At 39.7% G+C, this 27,994-nt stretch overlaps 1 protein-coding gene across 5 annotated transcripts; it reads left to right on the forward strand.

Annotated features, from left to right (window-relative positions):
- The first annotated feature begins 58 nt into the window (after positions 1–58).
- On the forward strand, positions 59–27,994 carry SPAM1 (sperm adhesion molecule 1). Of its 5 annotated transcripts, XM_062609716.1 has the most exons (5): positions 6,811–6,865; positions 7,431–7,589; positions 22,667–23,856; positions 25,002–25,091; positions 26,927–27,994. In XM_062609716.1, exons 3-5 carry the CDS (start codon positions 22,888–22,890, stop codon positions 27,629–27,631), a joined length of 1,764 nt encoding a protein of 587 aa, XP_062465700.1. In that variant the 5' UTR covers positions 6,811–6,865; positions 7,431–7,589; positions 22,667–22,887; the 3' UTR covers positions 27,632–27,994. The 5 variants fall into 5 exon arrangements, with proteins under 5 accessions (XP_062465702.1, XP_062465700.1, XP_062465699.1 ...); XM_062609718.1 differs by lacking the exons at positions 6,811–6,865; positions 7,431–7,589 and adding an exon at positions 59–182; XM_062609715.1 differs by lacking the exon at positions 6,811–6,865 and having other exon boundaries at positions 7,157–7,589.

Raw genomic sequence — 27,994 nt, forward strand, 5'->3', positions numbered from 1 at the left:
GAAGCTATAAAGGAGGTAAAATCAGTAGAGCATGGACAGTATTTGCTAAGTGCCAGCTGTTAATCCAGGGTAATGAGTTAATTTTTAAAGGAAGAACTTGCCATGAGAGAGTCATGCATGCTCCCACAGCTCCCAGATGGATTGCACCTTGCTGGGATATGGAACCCGGTCTGGGACCAATGGTGAGGATGGTGCCAAGCTATTTTTCTTTCTGAGCTTGTCTGTTGTCATTACCTATTTTGCTACATTTTATGACTCCTGCTTCCAGATGGCAATTTATATCTTAGCTGAATAATAATAATAAAAAAGGTAATTTTTATCCCTGTTTTGCAGATACATTCTATAATTGTGATAAACAATGTGTATCACCCCAAATGTATATTGTGTGCTGCTGAAAGAGCATGGGCAGCACACTAGGCTGATTTTTCCCAAGCACACTTTTACTTATGGTGGTGCAGAGAAGAGACTGAAGGAATACCAGCTGTTTTTTTCCCTCTCCTGCTACATGACTGGCTGATACACCATGTGTTCATTCATGTGTCTGGTGGAAGGGCAGCCATCCCAGGCAGACCAGGACAGTATGTGTTAGTGGGTTTCTATGGGGCAGTTCCTTTACTTTGGTTTTCTTTAGCATCTGTTTTTGAAAGTAAATTAATTTTAAAGGGTGACTCCTTTGCTTGTGAAGTATTTTGAGTCAATCTATGGGTAGTCAATCTATAACAGAAACTACTTTTGAACTGTGTCTTTATGTTATGGGGTGATGAATGAGCGGTTGGTGAAAGCACTCATGAAACCCTCAGGATCTGTTAGCATTCCTCATTTTCTAAAATTAGATTTCTAGCCCCACCGCTGTAACTCAAAAAGCCAAAGGGTTTGAATGTGTGTGTGCTTGTACTTATGAACTCCTCAAGCTACTGGTATCTGCATTTGTTCTCTTTGAGTCACCATTATTAAATCTGCCCTGGTTGCTGCTCAAACCCTATTGATGACCATGATGATGTCCTATATTTGTTCTTTATAAAAATAACTTGTCCAGTTTATTGCTGCAGCAATTTGATAATAATTATTTATGTAGTGGACATCTTTAGAGCTAATTTGGTACAGGCAATGCTTTGATTAAACTGTCTAATGCTGTATGCTCTTTGGAAAAGTTATCAATACCCACATTTTCATTTTCCTTTCTCTCTTTTCCTTTTAAGTAGGCAATTATTAGACTTTATATAATTTTATTAAAAACTAGGCTACACATCCAGTATTCAGTTACACAGTATCTTGAAGAAAATGTAGATGAGCCTGTAAACTAGAGCTTGATGGCCCAGTGGGTCCTTAGCATGCCTTCAGCCTGTGCACTAACTTCCAGGTTGAATACTTTTGTGTGATGATATTCACATTGTCCTTTATCACATCCTGAGTAGTGCAATATAGTGCAGAAAGTGCTTCCATCTCCTATGGAGACAAATTGCTTTTCATTTTCTGTGTGAATAACTGACTATTTAGGTCTGGAATTCATCTACATACATTTGATGAACCAGTTAGATGCCTGTTCTTGTTAGGTACCATCTGCAGGCAATGGAGAGAGACAGGCACTTGTGCAGGGTGATTCCTCCCCCCCTCACCCACCATTCAGGATCTGAGATAAACTCGAGAGGTTCCTGCAGAGCGAGTCTATGACAACTGCATTCCTAAAGTAGGCACTGCAGCTACATGCATGAAGTTGCCTGGGTAAAGTGCACTGTGACATTCAGTCCTTATGACTTTAACCATTTATGTGTTAGGACTGTGGACCCAGGTATGTGCCTGTAATTTACTCAGTCATTAGAGGGAGAAGGTATTTCCTGGCAAGGATAAATATACTGGACAGATGTTGTACATAGATGGGAAGAGTCATGCTCTAGGGGTTTCTGACTCTTTCTGCCAAAGATAAAGAGTGTCTTGAATAACTACCTTGGAGCAGGAGCCTAACTTTTAGATGGCTGAAAAAGTCTCATTGTTAGTGTCTGTCCTGGGTTCAGCAGTAGCAGTAATGCAACTGTATGTCTGACTGGGTTTAAACCACAACAGTGTTAAAGGAAAGTATCATCCCAGCAGCTTAATAGTCATCTTTTATCTTATCCGGTAGGATAAAACAGGCAGCAGGATGCAAGCTTCCCTGTAATGTTCTGTGAGTATCATTCAAAGTTATTAAGCTCTGATTTGCCTGAAGAGCTAGAAAATAGCTCAGCCTTCATTGTCATTAACTCAGTTACTTTCAGCTGCATGTCAGATTTTATGACAGAAAGCTGAAGTCATTTTACCAATTTTATGTGACGCAGCAGGTAGCCAAGATACTAACTGGATAGGCTGAAACTGAGCTTTCAACTCAGTTGTGATGGCATAATAGCAGAAAAAATAAAGTAGATTTAACTGTAGATACTTTGAATCCATTAAGAGAAGGGATGGAGAACAGACCACTATTTTTTCAAGTATGGGTTTCAGGAAGATGTTAACATTCTCACGTCATGATGATCATGATTTGATAACAATGCCTGCAATGAATTTTTAGTAGGCTTTTATATCTTATATTTATAGAGTTTAAAATCCTTTTAAAGTCCTAATAATTCAATAATCATATTGCATGCAAGAGTGAACAAGTGGCTGCTATACTGGAAAAATGCTCACAAGGCTACGAAGACCAGCTATGGACAAGTTGCTCAACATTGGCTTGTGCAGTCTTGTATGAGCTCTGCAGTGCAGAAGCAAGATCAAATATGAGTTTAACTCATTCTAGTTACTGGCTGCAGTGTGCAGAAATTCACACTTCTGGTGTGAGGACATAAATGATGCACCTAATGACATAGATGAGCCCAAACTTGATGTTTTCATCTGGGCAACTGATAAAATATGGGCTCGTATTTTTAAACACAGTCAGTAACTGTGGGTGGTGCAATGTGTAAGTACCTATCTTGAGAGTCTACTAGTTAAAATTTCTGAATTAGCCTTACACTGACTGAGGAGCTTTTAATGCTTATGAACACAAATATGCAGCACCAGAAACTGGGTGGAGTTTACAAAACTACTTTGGTTCTAATATTTCTACACTGGTTTGCAGTGAAAATGTGAGCAGCCTTTAAAAGCTTTATCTAGCAAACAATCCTGCAATGTGCCTCATCTCTTGAATCATAATGTTGCCTGTTGTATCTGCAGCCATCAGGTATTGTGTGTCAACCAAACTAAAGAAAAGAATTCTAAGTCAAAGAGATCTTTTAATACTGCAGAAGTCAAAGAATACAATCCTGAAAGGGTCCTCTGGAAATAATCTGATTATCGCTTGCTTTCCAAAGTTTATAGGATTAATTATATCTACAACTTCCTTGAAAGATTTACCAACTGTCCTAGACAAAGTATTCTATTGTTTATCTGCTCTTACTGCTACAAAGGTTTCTAATATTCAGTTTAAGTCTTTTTTAGTATGATTGAGATTCATTAGTCCTTGCCTAACCCCTAGTGGACAGGGAGAATATAAGAATGTAATGTTCATCCCTTTTCATTCTTTTTCCATTTCATGCCTATAAGATATATGTTACTGTGTTTTCCTAATAATGTCCTTTAGAGAAATATCCTTTATTTCTTCAGTCCTACCTTGCTGTATTTCCTAGACTTCTATTGTTTTCCGTGTTCTGATGTATCTTCAGTGTTCTGCTCAATTGATTTCTTCTACCTCAGGACAAATTTTTGCATACGTCTCTATTGAGTTGAATCCAACCTTTTCCCTCGTCATTCCTTCCATATGATAATTATTGCTTTTGCCACCTAGGCAGACCTGTAGGCTGTCCATGCTGTAGGCCATGCTCAGCAAAAAATAAACACTTGTCTGAAATTACATTTGAGCCTCTGTTAGGATTCTGAGGAGGCTGTGCATGCTGAGCTGGCACGTAATTTCAGTTCACATCAACACACACATATGAATATATATGACTCTCTGAAACTTTACCTGTGATGTGTCTGTGTACATGTCACACTAACAGAGACCTATTACTACATGCCTCTAGCAAACAAGTGACTAATCGGGCAACTGGGCATTTCCATTTGGGGGCTTTTCTACATCTTTTTTTTTTACACTAGTGTATTTTCCTGATCATTTTTCTCTATTTTCTTGGTAACAAATTACTTCAGCGTGATATTTTTTTCTCACATCTAACCACTATGAAAACATTAACAAGCAAGAAGCAGCTGTTTTATGCCAAAGGAAAGCTGTAAATTAATCTTTAATTCAAGGGAGTTGCATGTTTTGGATTCGTGGCAATTAATTCTCTGGCCCAAAGAAGGAGACAGAAACTGAGTCTAAAAAACATGAATCAATAGCTCTGGACAAGTTCTTATAAAACGCCCATGAGGTAAGACTCAGATTTCTTCCTCTGCTATGGGTAGGTGCTGCACGCTTTACCATTAATCATGTAAACAATTCCTCCTGTGCAAAGCTGCATCAGGTATTTAAGGCAGGATCAGAGCAAGATGTACATTGCCTGACTGTAAATCTATTCCTGAGATATTCAGCAGTGTTTTATAGATAATTACATGTTATAAAACTGTTTGAAGTAGCAAATAAAAGGTGAACTACTAAACATGGCTGCAGAATGGTTGCATATCCTGTGGTAATTGGAAGTGATTGACTTCTTTGAAAATGGCTTTTGAAAATAAATGAATATTTCCCTAAACTTTTCTTAAAAAAATAGTATGATAAAATCCCAGTTTAAGAAATAGACTAGTTATTGTCTAATCCATTATTAAGTTCCTCTTTTATCTGGGAGCATGTGAACTCAGCTGTAATAAAAGAGGAGAGAAAGAGACTCTTCTTAAGATGTTTTCACTGCTGATACAATACTTAGAGTAGAATTCCCACATTTTTAGGATTTTCCGAGCTTGCAAGATCTTTCCCTTTTTTCAGTAAATTGATAATTTCCTTTATGTTGAGAGAAACATCTGTCCTGGGTGATTTACTCTGTTTGCTCAACGAAGAAGTAAGAAAATAGCAAAAACCCACCATCTAAAACAGTCCTACATAAAGCTTTTGAACTTGTTAATCTTCATCTCGCTCTCACATTCTGTTGGTTTCACAATGACCTGATTACATGTGGTTTTGTTAGCAAGTTCAAACACCTGTACTTGGGGTCTGAGAGACAGAATCGGAAAGAAATGATTCACGCTCGCAGGCATTCCAGAAGTTCACATATCATCTTTACAGAAACAGTTTCTGGCTACAGTCAAGCATAGAAGAAACCCTGATGGTTCTCAAATGACTAGTTGAAAAGTATAAAAAAAATCCCCCAGAAATTCTATTTCTATATTGCAGAGAATTAAACTAATGAAAATTAAATGCGGTCTAGACATGAAATTCTCATGGAAAGCGCCATTTCCTAAAGCTGTTCCTTTAGGAAATGGCACTAACAATACTGGGCAGTGCCATCCTGAAGTGTAGTATAATTTTTATAATGTACAAAAACATTTTAAGACTCTATAAACCCATGAACACTGACAGTGCTGCCCAGAACCACCATTTCACTTGCCATGGGTCTTCCTGAGTTTATTTTGGCACTAGTCTTAATGCCTCCAGGTAGTTCTTTTTATGTCTTCAATATGTAGATTGCTAGCCTGGGAAGACACTTACCTTTTCTATGCTACTTTGCAATCCAAATGACTGTTAACTCTGCTACTTTGCAATCCAAATGAACTGCTACTTCTGCAGCTTTCAGAAGTTATTTGAATTCGTTTCACAAGCAGGTGAGGCAGTTCAGAGGCAGTCTGTAACACAGACTTTCTTTCAGGCCGCATTCCAGCTGTGTTAGGTGTGGGAGCTAGCTAGTAAGCAACCTCCTACCCTAGCCCCTGTGAAAACCCTTGGCTTTGTTTTCAATTCAAATTCAGGTAGTCGTCTTCACACAGAACATTTATAACCTACTTTAATGAGCACTTTTCTCAGCAGGCTTAGTAAATTGGACTTTTTGAAGGTAAGAGACAGTGGGATCTGTTTTTTCAAGCATTATAATAAACTGAGATACTGATTTATTTCAATAATTCATTTTTTCAAAATTACTTTAGAAGTGAATAATGTCTTTGTCAGACCGGATTTAGAATTTCTTGTATTATTGTTCTTAATATGGAAATCACAAACAAAGTTCCCTGGCTTTATCACTCTGACAGAAACAAGTAAGGAACAGCCTCTGTTTTTTATGCAAGATGGACAGACTATTTCTAGATAGATCTAGTTAGAAATGGGGACTAATCTATTTCTGATTTCTGCAGAAGTGGTATGTGAGCTAGCAATAGGTAAATAAACAAATAGAATTGAGAGAGGCCTCTGGAGCCCTTGAACTTCTGGTAAAACAGGGCACAGATTAATCATAGCCTTTTACTGCTTTACACTTCAGAACTTCCCTCCAGTGCACACACGGTTACAGCAAAGGTGTAATGAGTTTTTACTCTCCTTGACTTCACAAGCAGAGTTGATGGCAGGAAAAAAAACAAGCAGACTCAGCAGAGAAGTTTTGAATGCTCAGGAGAAAGAGCTAATTTAACTGCAAGAAGGTCTCAGAAGTAAAAAATCCTTGAGATCAAAGTCCAAATCAAGTTCAATACATGCAAAGGTGAAAAGAACAAAAACCTCCCAATCAAACACACTGTAAATTACTGCTGAATGGGAGCTGTTTGATAAAACTATCCTTTTTTTTTTTTTCAGAAAATGCCAGTCTGTTAAAAAATAAAATAGAAAAAAAAAAGAATCATAGAATCATAGAATAGTTAGGGTTGGAAAGGACCTTAAGATCTTCTAGTTCCAAGAAACCAGAGGACCAACAGAAACCAGCAGGGAATACAGGGTTCTCCAACTCATGTGAGTCCACATTGACTGTGAAATAGAAAAATAGTATTTTGCATAGTAGGAAACATGTACTTGCAGCAGAAGAGGCACTGCTGCAGTCTAGAGCCTGCTGGGTTCAGGTAACAGCCAGCTGAAGGTGATTTTGGCTGCAGAATGCTGCTTGTGTCTGTGTTACCTGTTTCTCCTGCACATGCAGAGAGCTTACAGCTGAGAGTTGGGAGGGCAAGAGGGGACTGCAGCACCTTCAGTCACCCCAGCCAGAGCTCATTTCCAGGCCCTCTCCTTCCTTCTCTGCCTCCTTTTTACATAACCTGTTGCAAAGCAATAGCCAGGAAACCAAGCCTTGTCTCTTGTGAGCCTGGCATTTGTCTTTGCTTGGGGCAGTGTTATGTCCCTGAGTTTGGGGTGAAGGTCAAGGTTATATACCAAAGCTGGTTTATTCCTGGACAGTATCGTATGTCATATTTTCATTGTTCTCTCATAGACTATGGTTAATACAAACATTAGTATGTTAGGAAAATATGGGTGGAGAACATTAACATGGATTTTGCATGTCTACTACATCAATGAAATCCAGGTGGATTACATTGCCATAACAGAAAAGAAAGGTTCTGGCCCACAAGACACATTCTGTGCACAAAAGTGAAGGCTGGCTGAGAACAAGAAGCAGGATTTCCTGCGATCCAGTGGTCCTGGTATCCTAAATGGCACGAATTTCGGAGTACAGGGAAGACTGGTAAGTGCTCCTTGTACTATCCAGCGTTTACAATGGCGAGGATGCAGGGTGGAGCAGTTCCTTTTCTATGCTGTTGTGGTGACGATGTGTGCTTCTCTCTCTTCTCCCCACATGTAATTTGAACCTATGTGGAAAGGAACCTTTTCTAGACATCCACATCAGTGCACATGAATAGGGCAGTGGGCTTACTCTTGCTAAAGGTGCAATCCCAAATATCATTGTATTAGTGAATGTGGGCTCATTGGTATAGATCCGCACAGATGCACCAGAGCTATGTTCACTGCATGGATTTTCTCAGTTGAGAATATGGGACTATATAAGCTTCAGAAGCAACCTGTGCTACTGCTGTTGGTTTAAGCTGGAACTTAGTTTTACAAACCTTTTTGCACTTCGGCTGGGTGAGGGAGGGTGCCTCTTTACTCCTTGATTAAAACTGCTGCTTTCAATATGTACACAGGACACACAGAAATGCATCTTTCTTAACACAAAACCATTTCACTCAGATTGCTTTTAGCTTTCCTATTTGAAGATATAACTTGAAAGTGCCTAGGCGTAGATTGACATAAAAGACAAGGAGACATGAAAGGCAATCAGGTAAATAAGAAAATTCTTATTTACTAATTTTTACAGGGCCTATTGTCATGGCAGCTCAGCAAGGGATTAGAAAGATTTAAATGTAAATTAGATCTGTCATTCTCAAAACTGAGTTTGTTATTCAGAATTGTAGGGGAAAAAAAATAAAGGCAAAAGAGCCTTCTGTGTTGCCTTTAAAAGCTTAGATCTGAATCCTGGAAGGCACTGAGTACAAGCCATTTGGGAGGAGGCCTCCCAGGGGAGAACTGTGCTGCCCATAGCCAGTTTCCTTTAGCTGGCACAGAGGAGCACAAGTCAGAGGTAGCCTTGCATATGCAACTGTGCCAGGGCAGGAAAAATAACAATAATAATTAAAAAAAAAAAAGATTTACAGATTCTCTAGCACTAAAGTGGCTCCTTCAAACAAAAGAGAACATAGGTGATAGTTGCTTATGAAGGTTCACCTCTGTGGGTAGCTGAACCTTCTACCAAATGGGGGATCTTGGTCAAGTTAAGCCATGGTTCTCCAAAAAGCAGTTTGAATCTTTAGGCTGGAGTTGACAAATATATAGAAAATCTTGGCTAAAGAGGTGGTAAATTGTAATAGAGTCATATCAAAATGGTGAAAGCAAATCTCAGGTGCGCACAGGGCATGCCAAACATACGTGGTGCTGTCAAAACTACTGGTGTGACTTCAGCTCTCACAGCTTAACTGCAAGGGGTGTAACGCTGCCTGGGTCTGGCTGGGGGCAATGCACAGCAACATCAAGAATCCTGGGAGTGAGTTAGGGAAGTCAGCCCCGTATTGTGAAGGGGTGAAGGAAAAGAGCATCCTGAGCGATGTGAATTGGAAGGCAGGCTCTGTCCCATGGGCATGGTGGGTGAGCATACTATGGAGTAGGTCCCTCTGTCTTGGGGATGTGGAGGTTAAGATGGGCACTTTGGAGAAATGAAGGTTGGAGGTGGGGATATCCCAAACTGTACTGGGACAGAGAAAAAGAACAGGACCTCTGTGGAGGGTGGGCTTAGAAGAAGGGGATATGGGGTGTGCAGAGAAGGATCTGACAGGCGTGACTGAGGTTCACAGGATAGCTGCAGAGAAACAGGTTACAGCTGCCTTAATACCTTGTTTTGCTGAGAGATGAAGAAGTGCAGGGAGGCAGGATTCATCTCAGTGGAACCAGACTGGCAGGAGAGCAGGTGATGTGAGGGGAGAGGGGAAGGGAGATACCACATCTTCAGCTGAGCCCCCTGCCTCCTTTCACTCCATTCCCTTAGCCTTACACAAATCACAGTGTTGAGTTTTGCTACTGATTAATAATGGGATCAATTCCTCAATACTTTGTTTTTGGGGCAGCAGAGTTCAATTTTGCCTACACTGCTTAGAACCTTTGGACCATCTCTGCCTTTGCACATTACCACTAGTTTTTTTTATTATTATTATTTGTAGCATTCAATGGTATCAATGGGGTGGTATTTTCATCTTTTTATCAGCTTCTCTTCCCATCTGGGATGACACCGCCTCTCTTTTCAGCTGCCAGCTGTGGCTTCTGTAATTTTTCACCTCCTGCTGCCCCACGGCCAGCAGGAGCACCTTCCAATTTGTATTATATCAAATGGAAGTGAGGAGCCACCCAACAGCCATACTATAATGATTTAGAGGAGCACAGTAACATTTAGCACCAGGTTATTGGGTTGAATCCAGCTCATTCAGTAGCAACTAAATATTGTCAGTGCCTGCTGATGGGCTGGCAGCTGTGGGGCGTGATACTGGTGGCTTTTCTCCAGTTGCTAATGGACAGATATCCACATCATAAAAATACAAATAAAACTAACGCCTTTGGTGGCAGGCTTAGCAGGGGCACTGAGGCTGTTCTTAACGCTGAGCAATGCCCACAGAGAAGACTGAGAGGACTGGGTGAACAATCTGCAGATCACCCACCTGCTGGGGGTGTTCCGGGGATGGGAGCCTTCTGTATCAGTGACTGCAAGTCTTGTTTTGGAAGAAATAGTTTGATGATAAAAGCCAGAGGAGATGTTGCTGGAATGAACTGAACTGAAAGTCTTGAGACTGAAACCAATTCCAAAGACAAAACTGGTTTTATATTGAGGAAGAAAAGGAACATTTTTTAAGTTGCTATATTATAACAGAGGGGCCACAGCTCAAATCGGCTCTAACCCGTGGTACTGCCTGCCATCCCACTGCTCTGGGAGCCCCTCAACACAAACTACAGCATGAGCATAGTCAGAGCTAGGAGTTTAACAACAAACAGCGGATGGTTGTTTAATTATCTTTATCTGGGTGTTAACAAACTCATCAACACCTGCAAGGGATGCTCTGGTGGTCCTGCCCGAATCTCTGTGGGAGCAGGAAGCTGGCCCAGTGTGTCTCAGTTCAGTGATCTCCAGGCACAGCAGCCTTGCCACTTCCTTACTAGTGAAGGATCTCCTCCTACGATCGTGTTTCCCGCCCAGCGCGGATGCACTGCCTGGGGGTACTCAATGATCCAGCCATGCAGGATACAGTTTTGCTTACTTCTTACCCCATTTCTGCATAGCCATTACTCAAAGCACTGCTGCATCAAAAAGCAAAATTAAGTCAAACTATAAAACATTTCTTACTTTAGGAAAAAAGAACTCATTCAAAGCATTTTTTCAGTGGACTATAAAACACAGTGTAAAACCTCTGACAGGTAATGTGTTGTTATACTACTTACTGCAATCAGCTGTGACAGGAGACACCTTTAATCAACTACCCTATAATTATGCTAAGGCTTTCACCAGATACAAATCCCAATTGGCTGGGCCAGAGCCCTGCCCTTCCAGACAGGAATAATTATTTTGTCCACTCACTCGATTATTCACTCCAGCAAGTCCTGACCCGTAGAACCATGTGGGTGAGTATTTATTGCTTATTTTTTATATTGCTTACATTTTTACTGTTTGGAAACGTAAATCTCAGCCAGGGAAGGTAAATTTCAGTAGGACTTACCAGGAAGATTGTCCGGAATTGTGAGGTGTAACAACCACTATTCTGAACCATGTATGATGCTACCACCCCATTATCTTTCAGCCTGTTTTAACTTTTTTTCATAGCAAACGATACACCGAACCATTGCACACACAACAGATTACCTATAAGCTGCAGATATGTAGCTCTTGGAGGTATTGAGTAAAATCTGTGTCTCCATACCAACAAAATTGCTAAACCAACCTAAAAACTTGAAACAGGTCTTATTTCAAATAAGATTGTTAGTCTACAGCGGGTGGGAATGGCGTTCACTTAGAAGTAAAAGTAGGGATTTTTTGGGTTTTAGGAGTCTATTGGTATAAAATTCTGCCTGGGGAAGTTTAAGAAGAAGTTATTTGTCTCTAGTGAATGCTTCTAGTCAGGGGTGAAAGAAAATACACCTGATTGTTTTCAGCCTTTCAAAAACTCAGGGAAATGATATGTTGCAGTGTAATAGTTATTTTCTATGTGGAGCCGCAGGTGGCTAAGGTAATCCACAAAATATCTGAGGTAAGAGATTTGAGTCAGAGTTGCTCATAAGCAATGGAGCGCACACTGGGCACAGCTTGCACAGCTGCAGGTTGGCATGGGTCTCTGCTGAAGCCAGGGAGAAATCTGAGAGAGGGTAAGCACCAGGCCTGAATGGCACACATTGTCCCAGCTCCCCTGGCAAGTGGTCTACAGTCACTCTCTCAACACGAGAGATGTTGAGATCTCTTACCCTCTAGACTTCATTGTGGCTCTCGACCTTGCTGTTTAGTCAAAATGTATAAAGGTTTGTAGGTTACTTCAGGTAGAAGAAGACCCGGTGAGGAGGTCAGTTATCGCTGTTGTTCATAAGGACTGCACCAGCTTGGCCTCCCTAGCAGTGGTAGGTCCAAAGAAAAAGAAATTGGTGTTGGCTCAGAGCCACAAGTCTCTGCTTTCAGCTCCCTCCCTGTAAATCCTTTTCCTTAGGCTTTCTCCAAGGGTTATGTTAATGTGCTTGCTCTGGCAGGTCCAGCTGAGCTCCTTTCTTCTTTTCAATTGAAACTGTTAATTCTCTGCATAACTGTCTCAGAAAACAGTGCTAGATAATGGTAATGCCTCCTTTATAAATCACCAGTGTTCTGCATAGCTTTGTACTCACCTTTGCTTTGAGCCTTTGACATCTGCTTACCCATCTCTCTCGCTTATCTCCAGGGATGGGTGGTAATTACACTGGCTCCTCGGTATTAGTAGGCTTATCAAAATAACAAAAGGCAATGAGGATTGTGAAGAAACAGCAGGTGAAAAGGGACACAGTAGGAAAGAGAAATTATCTTTGAGAGAAGGTGCATTTCTTTACTGCGGTTTCATATTTTCCTCGGATTATATTTATTTATATATAGTTGTGTGGAAGAAAGGAATATGGAATGAATTACAGTCCCAGGAGAGGAAGTTTAAAAAGAGAGAGCACTCAGGCATAGCACTACAGAACTTGAAACACATACTGTGAAGACAGATGTTACTGTGCAAACTGGTACTGAGGTTAATAATACATATTTATTTCCAAGGATAATTCCCTTTGAGGACACCCCCAAACCCCCCCGCCACCTCCTGTTGCTCTAGCTATGAAGTGTTGCTGCTGAAAACCCAGGAACAAGTTCATCCATGCAGGCTGGGCTTACTCCAGGGGTATATCTGCTCCCCTGCTTTTAAAAGGGAACACCATTATCATTTTTTCTTGAAAGAACCGAACCAGTTTCACATTCAGAACTGGTCGCTGTGTTAATTTTAATTCTACATTACTTCCGAGAATTAAGCAAAAGCCTGCTCTCTTTTCCTCAGATGTTCTCCAGGGCAATCTTACCTCTTCCAAAGGTACAGCTGCTTTTGTATAATGTAGATCATTTTACCATATTAATCCCTAGACCAGGGTAATGGTTAGGTTGGGGGAAAATATATTTTTAACACAGATGTGAAATGCAATCTGCTTTGTCCAAATGTGTTGAAATTATTTCTGTGCTGCATGAAAGCTTAGAAGAAAAGAACACTGTATATGTTCAGTTCAGACTTCTGGTTTTCAAAATAATATTCCTATGGGAGCTAATGATCATACATGTTAATAGCATATTATAATCCTCCATAGTATGAGCTCCCTGTGATATTGCCTATGCATTTGCAGGTATAACATTGTCATGTTTGGAAGAGAGCACTGAGAAGATCTAGTAAAGGAAGCTTGTTCTTGTACTGTAACTCCAAGTGCACAGTGATCTGCACGAGAGCCCTTTGTAAAAATTGCTGTCCAATAGAGTTTTAAATAATACTGGAATTCAGATATTGCTGAAAAAAAAAAAACCCTGACACTGGACATCTTGGGTCAAATTTCAAAGCATTATCTTGATGAAATTATTCAAAGATTATTTGATTTACTCAGTCGATGTCCCCAGTGGGAGTTGGACCAGATAACCTTTAAAGGTCCTTTCTAACCCAGACCATTGTATGCTTCTATGAAAATTTGTCTACAGCTTTGTCAAGTTGTCAGATGAAGAACAGGTTGAACATAAAGGCTCAACCAAAGAAAATCAGGATTGGATTTTTTGTTTGGTTGGTTTGGGGCTTTTTTGAACGCTTCTAATTAGAATTATTCAAGAGGGTTCAGTGGAATACAGTGAAAAATATTTGACTAATTACAAACCAAAGAAAACCACTAGTTGCTTTTAAAAATGGGTCTGTGATTCGCTCTATTCTACATTAGAGTTGTAGCAGTGTAGTGCAGAAATGTGTTACAAATATACTCCCAGGTCAATCTGTACTCTAATTAGCTGTAAGCTAATTGATATTAATGGTAGATATGATTTTAAAATTTGTCTAGTAATGCATATTTCTTGCTACAAAAAAATGTTTGGACTTGTTTTGCCATAAAGCACTAGAGATTCAGCAGACAGTGAATATTTTGCAGAATAACCTTCATGAGATGGAATACTCTGCAAAGTGACAGTGATGGACTCTTTATCTTGTCCGCTATTTCTGTGCAATGGAACTGGCAGAACTCAGACTCTGTAATGACAAGCCTAAGTATGCACAATACAGCAAAGGAAATTTTCCAAATACTCCTGGAAATGTGTTCAGACAGTTTATTTGGCTAACTTGCTAAAAATTAGAACATCAGTAAACAAGTCATTAGGGTATTAAGAATTTGTATGAAATTGAGAATTAGAACTTGCAAGAGAAAAAGAAACCAAGAATGAAGAGGATAGTATTTCCTAACATTTGAAACTAGTCATGGAACGCTGCAGCAGTCATTGTAAGACTATAAAACAAAAATAATTGGGATACATTAGTAAAAACATATCATGGACTCATTTAAATAATTGAATGGCAGTTTGACTAAATCTTTTGTATATACATTTTTAAAGGGGGGCTGTCTATAACCTGAATGCTTATCTCCTGACCTTTACATCATTGGCTTACTTTGATGTCTTCCACAGGCAACGGTCAGGCATGCCATCACAGAAATCTGTTTAGAAGTTTTCTGAGACTTCAGGTCCTCACACACTCATTGCCCTGTACTAGGAAATAACTCAAGAATGGGAGTAAGCAATGATGAAAGAGGTGGTTTGGCAGTTCTTGATGATAAAGACAGCCACAGCACTAGGGTGTAGTTTGACAGCCATGTCTTAAATCAGACATGCTGGCTAAACTAGCCAGTTTTGCTGGTTTGTGTACTTAGTCATAAAACCCCCTTCCTTTCTCTTCTTTTGGCTGAGGTATTTTTAATCTGAACAATTCATTATGTGGCCTCAGAAACAGTTGCCCTAACTCAACTGAGATTACACTGAAATGAGGGTGGAGTTTAGGAACCACTGTCAAAAGTAAGTGCTTAGCAAATTCTGATTTCACAGAGAAGTGCAGCTTAAATGCATTCATAACAATGAGGTTACTTCATAACAATGCGGTTACATCCTGCTATACAAAGACCATCCTTCACACTTAATGTCTCATCGGGTTAAACTTGCCATCAGGTGTGCAGCACTGATGGCTCATACTCCTAGAGGAGGACCTTCATTCTGAGGAGCATCCTATTCCTCACAGATATTAATGTTATCATCTCAACATCAATGTGTGTTTGAATATCATTGACTTATCTTTTAGAAATCCCAAAATGACCCAAGTAGGGAATGCAATATAACTAAAGGGTTATTCTGCATTTCCTCTATGGTTGTGTCATGACTATGAAACCTCTTTGTAAGGAACAAACAGCCTCTAGCCCAAGGACTGCGCCTCTTAAAATAAACAAATATATAGCAGGGTTTAAACCCTCTCTAAGCTGAAGTCCCAGCAGTGATACTGTTCCCTTCATCCAGAAGAAGGATTCTGCTTCAAGTTCCAAGTTTGTTAACACTAATTTAACATATTCTTAGTCTGTTTTTCAGATCCTAGGAGTCTATTCTATTTCTCCTTAGGATTTGATCAGTGCTGATCTGTTCACAGAAGTCTTCAGACATCTTTCACAACTTTGTTTTCATAGCCTTCAAGATGAAGGAAGATCTAAAGCAACTTGACCAAAGAACTTATAAAGTTACACTGTTTAATACCATGTTTTGTCTGTATTGTTGGGAATTATTTTTACACTAACATAGTTAGTGTTTATATGAAAATGAAAGAATAGGGACTAAATCCTCAATATTCTGGTCCCATCTGCGTGTTTGACCATGTGACTTGCACCACAGCTTTAGAAGGATTTAAAGACTTGGATTCTTCTGCCCTATCAAAAAAAAAAACAACAAAACAGTTCCACATGCCAACTTCTGAATTCATATTTTCCTTGGCACAGGAGAAAAGCCCAACCAATTTTTACATCGGTGTTTTCTGTTACTGTTTTATGTTACTAATTAATAGGCAGCAACACATTGTGTGCAATGCAAGAAACAGTCAATAAACATTTAAACTATGTCATTTATAACCTAAAATTATATTGATAACTAGGGCTTAAAAGTATTTCTACATGCTATTGCTCAACCAGATACCGCAGCTCAGTAACACCCAGCTTCTCCCTCAGAAGTCATGAGGAGCACCACTGCTTCCTCAGCATTAAAACTAAACCAGGGAAAGTGAGATTCCATGGGCTTTTTTTTTGTTTTTTTTTTTTTGTTCTTGAAATCTGAGAAATGTGGTTAAGATTTACTAAAATCACAATGTCAGATACTGGTTGTACTTATTGGCTTAAGTTTATTTTTAATGTTAGCAGGTCTGACTTCACTAAGCAATGTCTAATCATTTCAAGGCTAAACATGGACTTTCATGTCTAATTTTCATTAAAAAAGCCCAAACCTGAGTTCTTCTAATATTTAGTGGCACTTCTTGAATATAAGCCAAATAACATAATGCTTATTTGATGGGATACATCATCTGGTTGTGGTGCATAATATTTGTGTGAAGTCCGAAGGTATGTATAGTATTCCTCTCCCTTTTATTTTCTGTCTGTGGCCAAGTGAGGCATTTTTTTTCAGGCTCCCCTGGCATCCATGACTGACTAGCTACCAAAATACAGGAGCACACTTGCTGTACTTTCAACTGTGTGTTTCTGCAGTGCAGTTCATGCTGTGAAAAATGATGAAATAATTAAACCATGAAAATTAATATGATTCCCTCTAATAGTTAACTTTTACAAATGCCAAATTTGGGAAAATAAAGCAGAAGCTATTTCCTTAGACAAAGGGCATTTAGATCCATCAGTATGTACTCCTAGTCAGGTAGCCCCAGAGCAATTAGTGTTAATATATTGTAAAGATATTGACTTTTTGACAAAGACAAGGGTGGCTTTATGACTCAGCTCATTCAGGAGGATGCTCAAGAAGACTGAAAAGAGCAACATTTATCAGAGCTGTCATTGTTAGGTGGGGCTACAGGCAATCCTTTTAACTGGAAATTATTGCATACAATAATGTATTAATTTATACCCAGCAGAGCACATTACAGCAAGATTTGGAGGAGCACTGTTTCCCAACAATCAGTTAAATCAAACTTTGCAACATTAGCCAAAAATAAATATGTTCTAGCTAAACTAGCAAATACAGGATTCAAAACAATGCTTTCCTCTTTACATCAAATCAGCATATTGCTGAAATCCACTCATAAAAAAAAAAAGCCTGTAGGAACAAAGAAAAAAATCTGTGTCCTGCAGTTTTCTGACTTTGGGTGCAAGAAATCTTTTACAGCCAGAGACAGGGGCACAGTAAAAGCTGAACCAGTCCCACAGCTCCTTTCTGAGGTTATCCCACTTTGTTAGGACAAAACCAATCCCATGAAGGATCGCTGTCCTGGCAAATACCAGTATATCTCAGCTCTCTATGTGTGATAGTTTTATTCAATTTTAATAAGATGTATTTGCATAAGTGGAAAATACTTTCCCTCAGAATTTCAGTATGGATTTCTTTTAGTTTTTCATTGAAGTATCAGTCTGTACCATCTTGGGAAATGTCACTTTGGATAATACAGCAAAGAGTGAGCAAGGGGAAATGCTCTGTTGAACCTTACAAACAGGGAGGGTGAAGGTTGGAGGCAGTCTTGGCTGCAGTGATTATGCAATGGTGAAGTTCAGGGTCCCCAAAAGAGGCAAATGGCAAGATCACAACCACTGATTTCAGGAGAGCACACTGATGTCTTTAGGCATCAGCTTGGAAGAACTGCCTGGGAGACAGCCCTAGAAAGATGGATCCAGGAGCTGATTGACTTTCAAGAATCACCTTTTCCAAGCTCAAAAATGGTCCACATGTAGGAAATCAAGGAAAAGCAGGAGGATCTCCTGACAAAACTCAGACATAAGAAGGAAGAACACGTGAATGGTAAGCAAGGACAAGTGAACTGGGAGGAATAGAGACACTGCCTGAGGTGTAAGGATTGGATTAAGAAAGCCTAAGCCCACTTGGAGTTGAATCTGGAAAGAGATGTTAAGGGCAACATGAAGGGCTCTACACGTCTGTCAGCAGTAGAAGATGTGGGAAAATGTGGGCCCAATGCTGAATGCGGCAGGCAGGAGGTCCAGTGGCAAAGGACATGGAAGAGGCAGAGGTACTCAATGGCTTTACCACCTCAGTCATTTCTGGAATGAAAAAAAAGAGTGGTGGAGGGAAGACTTGCCTTCAGTGGAGGAGGATCAGGTTAGGGAACACTTGAATAGACTGGACATACGCAAGTCTATGGGGCATGACTTCATGTGTCCGTGAGAAGCTGTATGTGTTGAATTGGCTGGCTGATGTCATTGGAAGGCCATTCGTGATAACCTTTGAAAGGTCATGGTTATTGAGTGAGGGTTCTGAGAACTGGATGAAAACAAATTTCACTCGTCTTCAAAAAAGCCAAAAAAAAGGAGATCCAAAGAACCATAGGCTGGTCAGCCCAGCCCCACCTCAATCCCTGGGAGGCTGACAGAGCAAATAATTCTGGAAAACATTCCTGAACATTAAGCACAAAATGTGATTGGAAGTAGTCAGCATGTATTAAGAAAGAGGAAATCATTCCTGCCCAACCCAACAGCCTTCTACAAAGAGATGACTGGCTTGATGAACAAAGGAAGAGCAGATGATATTGTCTTTATTACAGATTCTTTTGATTTTAGCAAGACTTTCAACACTGTCTCCTGTGATATTTTCAATGGTGAAGTACAAGTTAGATAAATGGATGGTGAAACTGAAAAGTTGCTGAACTGCCAAGCTCAAAGGGTTGTGATCAGTGCCAGGAAGTCCAGCTGGAGGCCCATTTCAAATGATGTATAATAAGGGCTCATACTGGGTCCAATACCATTTCACATCTTGATTAATTAGCTGAACAGAGTGCTCCCTTGGCAAGTTTGCAAACAATGCAAACTTGGGAGGAGTGGCTGATGCACTAGGGCATCATGCTGCTGCTTAGAGGGGCCTTCACAGGCTGGAGAAACAGGCTGATGGGAACCTCATGAAGTTCAACAAAAGCAAAGTCCCGCAGCTGGCAAGGAATAATCTGACAAGGAATGTGCTTCATCTCTCTATTTAGCAGTGGTGATACCACACTGTAGTGTTGTCTCCACCCCTGGTGTTGTTTCCCCAGTACAAGAAGGAAATGGACATACTGGAGCAAGTCCAGCAAATTGCTACAAAAATGAATAAGGGATTATAACAGTTGTCATATGAGGAGAGGCTCAAAGAGTTTAGATCAGAGGAGAGATGGCTTTTTCCTTTTGTCGTGTCTGGGCAGTTGGGGGAAGTGCATGAAGCCTTGTTTTCTACAAGACTCATCAAGCAGATGCCATGTAAATGAAGTGCTGCTCTTGGAGCAATTTAAACACAGCCATACGTTGTTTCCTGGTGATCAGATCTATAATATAAGCCTATCTTATGAAACTGCTTCTTGGCAGGATTTCTTTAGTTATCACATCAGCAGGTGCAGAATGATGAAGTATCTGTATGAACGTTTAGACTTCAATGCATCTGCTATTTCTATACCAAGAACTTGTTTTCCTCCTGTGATTAATAAGGCTTTTTAAGATAAAAGAAGTGGACAATTGAAGACTAGGTGAAGGAATGCAAACACAACTGTGAGAACTCCTGTCTACTGCTGCTTATTTATCGTCCCAAGAGAACAAAAGAGCTTGACCATGAAGGAGGATTCAAGCTTGTTGAAAGCAATAAGCAGTCACCATACATACCTCTTGATCATAGGGTCTCAAGTATCTGTTGTTTCACTTTTCCTTTACAGCTCTTGGCCTTCTTGACTGGTAGTCTAGCTTTCAAGGCACTGGTTTCCATTTCTTCCAAAATGTTGATGAAAACTTGACCATTGAAGATGAACAAAAAGCTTTCCTGTAAGGGAGAAAATAAAAGCTAAGGTAAATAAAGAAGTGCAGAACTACACTGGAGCAGAGCTCAGCTCTTTGTGAAAAGACATGGAGTTCTCTGCAGATATGCACATAGCACTGTGAACACTGGGGGAAAGAGGATGACTGGGCCAAAATCCTAGCTGAAAGTTTGTGCAGGTCTGTGGAAGAGAAGTGCTGATGACACTCCTGCTAGAGAATGTAGAATGTGCTTTAAGTTGCTTGATTTATGGTCAGAAATTGGGCTCTAGAGACTAGCAGTGCTACTGGGAAGATGGAGGTGCTACCATGGCTTGTAGGAGGAAGCTGTTGCAGTTATAGGTCTGTTGTACTTTGCACCTCGCCACCTATGCTACATTTTATTTCCCTTCCTTACCTGTCTTTTGTGTATCTGCTAATGAGTTCTGAAGTGATGCTTGAAGATACTGCATGGATGTACTTTCTGCTCCTTCTACTTGCACTTCCTACTCCAGGACTATAAGGTTCTGCTTTTAAAGAAAAAAGTCTTTCTCTGCTGCCAAACCGTCTTCCAAGAACCCTTGCTATAGGTGCCTATTTGCCAGTTTTTCAGCTGTGCATGCTTATGTCTTTGAGTAGCTGTTTTCATTCACATGTACTGGGAGCTCTAAGCCAACAATATTGAATTGGCTGTTGTTCCCTTCTCAGCCAGGTTGGGGACCAAGCAAAAGGAATGGTGAGCAGCTCTATGTTTCTCCACTGACACAATGGTCAAGAGCTGGCAATGCGCCCAGGAAGAAAAGGAATAAAAGGGAAAAGATCCCTACTGCCTGTTGGCATCAGAAATGACGGATGAGGAAGAAGTACAGTGAGATCTGCAAAATAGACTTGCTAATCTGGGAGCCTGAGAGTATGGGTTCTGGCATGTCTTGAAGATCCCTCTAATGCATGCATCCTCTCTCCTTTGGCAGACTTGACTCCTAGAGATCTCCTCCTCCAGTACAACTTTCTCATTTGTCTTTCATTTCCTCCTAGTCCTCAGAAGAGGCAAATTACCCTCGAATTAAGAAGAATCACAGAAAAATCTCTAGTGTGAAGTCTGTGACCAGGGACAGGATCTAGTCCATTTGTTGGCATAGGTTCCTTTACTGTTTTGATCCCCCAAAGGTCTAGATTTCCGTCATGCTGCTCTGCCTTTTCTCCCCCCCACCCCCCCCATGATAGTTCCTTTCATACGTGGCTTTCTCTCTCAGACAAAGCAAATCTGTAGTTTTCAGTAGATTCAGATGTGATCAAACAGTGAACGCACACAGGGAAACTCTTTGTACTAGTACTACAACAGTCTCTGCTGTGAATCTGGCTTGAGGCTGAATTTGGGAAGGTTCAAGTCTATCAACCTCCCATTATACTGTCAAACTTTCCTGCTTATGTGACAATTTGACGGATGGAGGCAGTTTGCCATTTTACTGAAACACATCAGAAGTATAACCATGCAGCCAGAGGGAGGGTGAAAAAACGCAAATGGATTATAATTGCAGCCTATTGTCTGTATGTGCTGTTGGGGGAAGAGAGATCTAAGATTCTGTGCCCATGCAGCTTGTTTTACACTAAGTAGTCACAGAAAAGAGAAACAGAGGGAGAGAGATAATTCAGGGTGTAGGAACCAGAGATTTGTGGATTTTCACTCCTAGCTGAATTCAGTAAATGCAAATCAAAATCTTTTTTGGCTTTTCTTTTTAATCTGTACTTGGAGACTTTACGCTGCCAGCCACACTGTGGCCCACTTCATGGTGGCTCCTATATTTTTGTGCACACTTCTATGTACTCCTTAGATACTCTATGGCCTTGTCATGAGGCTCCTATGGAAAGTGACGGATGCAAGTTTGAACTATTTCAAAATCAGGAGGGAAGTGGGTTCAAGTGAGTCACTGCACCCAAGAATGGTTTAGCTCCTGGGCTACTATGTAAAAGTTGATGACCACACCATGACTACCACCGCTTCCATTATGTTCTTCAATAAAAGTGTGACTGCTCACTGTGGGTGTATGGACAACTTCAGCTCTCCTAATGAATTACACGTACAAGCAAACTTAAGGTCACTTAATCTGTAGATCTCAAATAGCCTCCAGCAACATAAAGATGGCCATATACCAAGATGATACATAGCTTCTGAGCCTGTTTAATAGAGCTCTGGACAGAAGATAGAGTACCTATAATATTTCAGATACCTCACCGAGTTAAATGAGTGTACATAGATTGTTTTCTTGCATATATACAGCAGTCCAGATTCCAGTTTTGTGTTATCTTTTAACTTCCCTTAAGTGCTCTGTAAAATTAATTAAGTAAGAGCTAGGGCTGTATTTTGAAATAGGTGAGAAATGCTACACATACATTACTGTTGATTAAGAGAAGATATTGTGTGACTGCTTACAGACTTCAGTCACAGGTACAATCAGGGCTACTATTGAGCATACTCATTCAGATACATGACTCACTGGCTACGATTCCACTGTCAGTTTTATACCTACTTTATATATACATGATTTTATATATGTACAATTTATTTCCTCTATGATTACATATTATGCTTTTGCTTCATAAGAGAATTTTATTCAAAGATTACAATGCATTCAAAATCACAAATAGTATGTGTGTCATGGTTAGAAATTAAACATTTATCATCTCTTGCTTTATCCACATCTGTCTCTTTTTCTGCATTAGGTTTCAGAAGTTGTTGAGAGGCTTCCTGCAGCCTGAAATGATGGAGAGCGTCAGATAAAGGACACCCCAATTTTACACCCAAGGAATATTGCTTAATATGTATTGATCTGAAGTAATATACTGTATGGTAAAGCATTTAACAGAGAGCCAACCTTCTAACACCCAGAGAGCATTTAGCTTTTGTCCAGTCAAAACCACCTAATGTCACTGCACATACTACAATGGAAACTGTAAGACAAATACAAAGTTTTGGTATCTGTGTTACCTATACGTATCCTATAGCATCTGGTATGGTATTTGCCACTCTTCTAGTGTGTTGCTGCTCATCTCTGAACATAAGAGCTCGTCCACTTGTTCATAATTCACCCTTCCTTTCTATCTGGAATGCTCCTACAGAGCTTTGTACTGAAAGGACTGGAGTACAGCTGGACATGAATTTTTTTTCCTTCATTGGAAGCACACTGAAGACATCCACTGGGCAAAACATCACTCTTTTCTATCCAGACAGGCTTGGCTACTATCCTTACAAAAATGAAATCACGGGAGAGGCGTTAAATGGAGGACTCCCTCAACTCTCACTGCTGGAGAATCATTTAAAGAAAGCCAAAGAGGACATCCAGTTCTATATTCCTTCAGATGAACAATTTGGATTGGCTGTCATTGACTGGGAAAACTGGAGACCTGTATGGATAAGAAACTGGGGATCAAAAGATATTTATAGGCAGGAATCCATTGAACTGGTTCAGCAGAGAGACCTCAGTATATCAGAAGCCGAAGCCAGGATTATAGCCAAAATGGAATTTGAAGCTGCAGCAAAATCAATTATGTTGGAATCTTTAAAGCTGGGCATAGAAATGAAGCCAAATCGTCTGTGGGGATATTACCTTTATCCAGACTGTTACAACTATGATTACAAACAAAACCCACATAATTACACAGGGACCTGTTTAGATATTGAAATAGAAAGAAATAATGAGCTTAATTGGTTGTGGGAGAAAAGCACAGCACTTTATCCATCTATCTATCTAGAGACAGCCTTAAGATCTTCCAGAAATGCCCAGCTCTTTGTTCGCAACAGAGTTCAAGAAGCCATTAGAATTTCTTATGTCTCTAGTGCTACTCATCCTCTTCCAGTTTTTGTATATACACGTCCAGTGTTCACAGATATCTATGAGGAATATCTCTCCCAGGTGAGTGGAGATAGCCCTTGAATAAGGGTTAAAAGATAGTGAGAAAATTCTGTCCCTAGTTGTACTCCAGTAGCTTTCCAAATAGTATTTCAGCATCTCATGGGTTAGTCAAGGTTAGGCTCTGATTAAGGTCTAATCATCTTATTGCAGTTATGGCTATACTCTCCCCTTCATATTTTTATATACACCCATGCTATCAGAGATGCCGCCAATCTGGGGAATCTCTTCCTGGTCATCCAGACCATGAGGAAAGTGAAGTTAGATGTTGTAGTAATGGTGAATGCATTGTTGTCTGTTGTCATCTCACATTCTAGATACTGCATCACCGGGCATTGTCCCCAGTTCTGTGGATACCTTCAGGGAGGAAGGGGTGCTGTCAGAGTCCCTACTGGGTTCCTAACCAATCGCTTAAATCCTGTAATCCTTACATTCTTCCTTTTCATGTGCTGTGTTTTCCCCTTGTTCTTTTTCTACCCATAGTCCTCTCGCAGGCCGGATGAGCTTTAAGATTTTTGTTAGGGCTGGGTTAATAGCTGACCCTAAAAGGAGATATGAGCAGAAACAAATTTCCCAGATTAATCTCTGTAAAAGGCCAGAGCCATCCTCTGAAGAAAATTGATTGCTCTTGATGAAAGCTCTTTTTCTTGCTACTTTTCTGCTTTAGCACTTTCTGGTACCTGATACAAAGTTTAAGAAAAAATACACACACAAAAAGAAACAAACCCAAAACCCAAGCCAAACAACCAAAATAGCTGTGCTGTCCAGCTTTTGCTTCAGGCAGCATTACTGAAACCAGCTACTACCAGCTCTGAGCAGTGTCAAGGCAATGCAGCAAAACATAATTTAAAATGGTTGGAGGAGTGTATGTCATATGCCTAACCACCATCTCAGTTTTACAGCCTTGTTTTTCTAACCAGATGACATGCATAAATTGGATATAGTCGGCAATGTTTTCTGGTGTCACCTGTGCAACCCAATCCCAGAATAAAACAGTGTAATTGAGAGCAGAATGTTTGCATAGTGTATAATTACTTGCTGTCCTCAAAGCAGTTATTTTGGATATGTAATTTACTATACACATTATACCCTTTGCCCTTGTACAAAGAATCATACTGATAAGTAAGCTATAACATGTTTCCCCTCAGGATGACCTGGTAAATACCATCGGAGAATCTGCTGCACTGGGTGCTTCTGGAATTGTGATCTGGGGTGATATGAATTTAACACAAAATAAGGTATGCCAGATTAACATGACATTTTTAAAGAGCTCTAAAGTGAAAAGGACATAAAGCATTATGATTACTTACATAAGATCTTCTACATTTATAATAATGACTCTATATTGCCAGCAGTCCTATCGAGTCAAAAAAAGCAAGCACATTTGAGGCATATGAAGATCGTCACTGACCACACAGAGTAAGAGTTCAGTTTTTCAGATTATTGGTGTTGGATCTGAGCAACTGGACAAGCTACCATGGTAACTGTAGGCAAGTTCACGCTTAATTTAAGGAAAGAATTCCTATATTCTCATTGCATTGCAGTCTTGAGGTACAGAAAAAAATTACTTGTGCTTGCCCAAAACAATTTTTAAAAGACTCTTCTACTTTTTAAAGTAGTGCATTTAGCAAGAATATTTAAAGCACTAGGAGTTAGTCTGTGAAATTTCAGCGTCAGCCTGTTGTGTGTGTTGGAAGTACTACTTTGATTAATTTCATAGGAAGAAGGATCTGGGTCAGAAAAGGGAAAAAATCTAGTTTGTTTTAGGAAGGGAAAAAACATAGTTTGAGAAACATTGTTACAAGGATGTTCAAATAAATCTTTCGAACTAGCTCATTCATACCCAGGCAAGCTAGATATAATAAACTTCTGTATGGGGAGACTCTTCTGAAGTCTTCTAAGAGCAAAGAGCTGAAACTCTAAAGCACTGCTGGGCCTCCTGTCATAGAAAGCATAGCCAAATAAACCTCCCAGTTGTTAGGGTCAAACAACCAAGAGAATCTGAGCTTGACTTTATTATATGTGCCTGCATTTGAGAAAGGATTATCAGTTGCACTTGAAGGGTTTTTTTTTTTGCCTATTAGTGCAATATCAGACCACAGATAAGCAACCACTTTTATTGCTTGAATTTTGAGATTCATGTAAGGAAACAGAACTTTCCACAGCCCAGTCAGACTATGTATTTGTGCACTAATCACACCTTTTTTTTTTTTACAGCTATCAGAGTCAGTAGCCTTTCAGCAATGAACTATTACTGTGAGCCTCCCTTCTGCAAGAATTGCATCAACCAAAATTTCTAGGCAGGGTTTTTATCTATACCTAAAAGAAAAACAAAAAAACCTACCTGTACCTCATATTCACCAAAGTCATCTCCACAGGTGTAAATATTAGCTGTATCTATATGTGGTATTAGGCAAATGCCCTAAGAAGACAGTGTCAGAAACAAAGAGTTTCCAAAGCCTCTGATTATTAAACTGTGCCAAGCATACACAGAATATATGTCATCTTTGTGATCAATTCAAATGCTCAATTCTCTTAGCATACATCCAGTTTGACCATCCTCCCAAAATGTTTTCCATTCAAAAATGCTGTGAAAGCTCCCTTTTCCTGCAGCCTATTCAAGTCAGGGCAAAATTGAAGAGTCTCATAGAGATGATTTGATAGAAAAAAAATATTTGTTCAGGCTGAAGAAGTGATATTTTCTTCCAAGATCCCTTCAAACCATTCAAGACCATAAAAAAGAACTTCGATCCTTCATGTAACTTCTTTAAATGCATCTGATTCAAGAAGCTACATGAAATATACAGATAAAATTAAAGCCTAAAGTTGTTGGCTTTCTGATGTGTTTTTCATCACATCTACAGCAACTACCCACATAAATTTGCTGTGATCCTTGAACTGTGTAGCAATTTCTCAGATAAACTTGCTTCCAACAACTAGTTGGAACTGTTATCTATTATCAAAACCTCAGAAGAAACATTCATAGATATCCACTACAGTACAGTGGTGTTAGAATGACAGCATTTTAATGGTTTCTACACTAAACTATGCAGATATGATATTCTTTTCACAGAACACCTGCAGAACTCTGGACAACTACCTTAGGAGGACCTTGACCCCATACCTCATCAATGTCACAATGGCAGCCAGAATCTGTAGCCAGGTGTTATGCCAAGACTCTGGTGCCTGTGTACGGAAAAAATGGAATTCCAGTGACTATCTTCACTTAAACCCTGAGAATATTGTCATTCAGATGACAAAGGATGGAAAATACACTCTACAAGGGCAGCCAGCATTTCAGGATCTGCAAACATTCATAGAAAAATTTGATTGCCACTGTTATGCAGGGCAGAGTTGTGAACCCAGAGCTGATATAAATGACATCCATTACCTCCATGTTTGCATTTCAGAAGATATTTGCATTCAGATATCCTCAAATGCGCTTTCTAATATAGAAGACTCTGAAGAAAAGATCCTGTCTAACAGAACTGTATTTTCGTTACCCTCCCAGAGTAAGGTGACATTATCTACACATCCTGAAATAGAAGATTTCCAATCTACCTTTGGAAATAATATACTCAATATAACAATTCCAAAACATAGCACTGTCACAGCTGTGACTAAATATGATTTAGAAGCAAATGATACCCGTACTTCCAGTAGTTCTTCACCCTATAAGATAACCATGTTTAATCTGTTGAGTTTAATTCTAATTTTCAGAACATTAATACAAATGACCTATGAAAGTGAGAATATTCTTTTCTCTGGCTGTGGTTGAAATGTTTTATTTACAAAGAAAAACCATTCCTGAAAGGCATATGGTCTTATCTGTATCAGGTAACCTTTTCTATTGCATAGGTGACACTTCAGCTTGAATGTATTTCTTCAGTTTAGTTCTATAAACTACTATCTGTGCCAAAGGTATACTGATCTGTAAATATGGATTACACCAAAGGACAATCCAGAATAAGGAACTTTTTTTACAGTTTACATTTTTAACAGTTATCTTAAAAAGAAAATAAATTGTGGATAATGCCATTTTGTATACTTCAAGTTAAGCAGTTAAATACATCGTAACCTGGATCTCATTGAGTCTCAGGAATCAATAGGTTTGATGCAGGAATTAATTTTATTCCATATG

The sequence above is a fragment of the Pezoporus occidentalis genome, unplaced genomic scaffold, assembly GCF_034315485.1.
Source record: "Pezoporus occidentalis ecotype Australia unplaced genomic scaffold, CSIRO_AGI_Poc_V1 ctg14, whole genome shotgun sequence".
Lineage (NCBI taxonomy): Eukaryota > Metazoa > Chordata > Aves > Psittaciformes > Psittacidae > Pezoporus > Pezoporus occidentalis.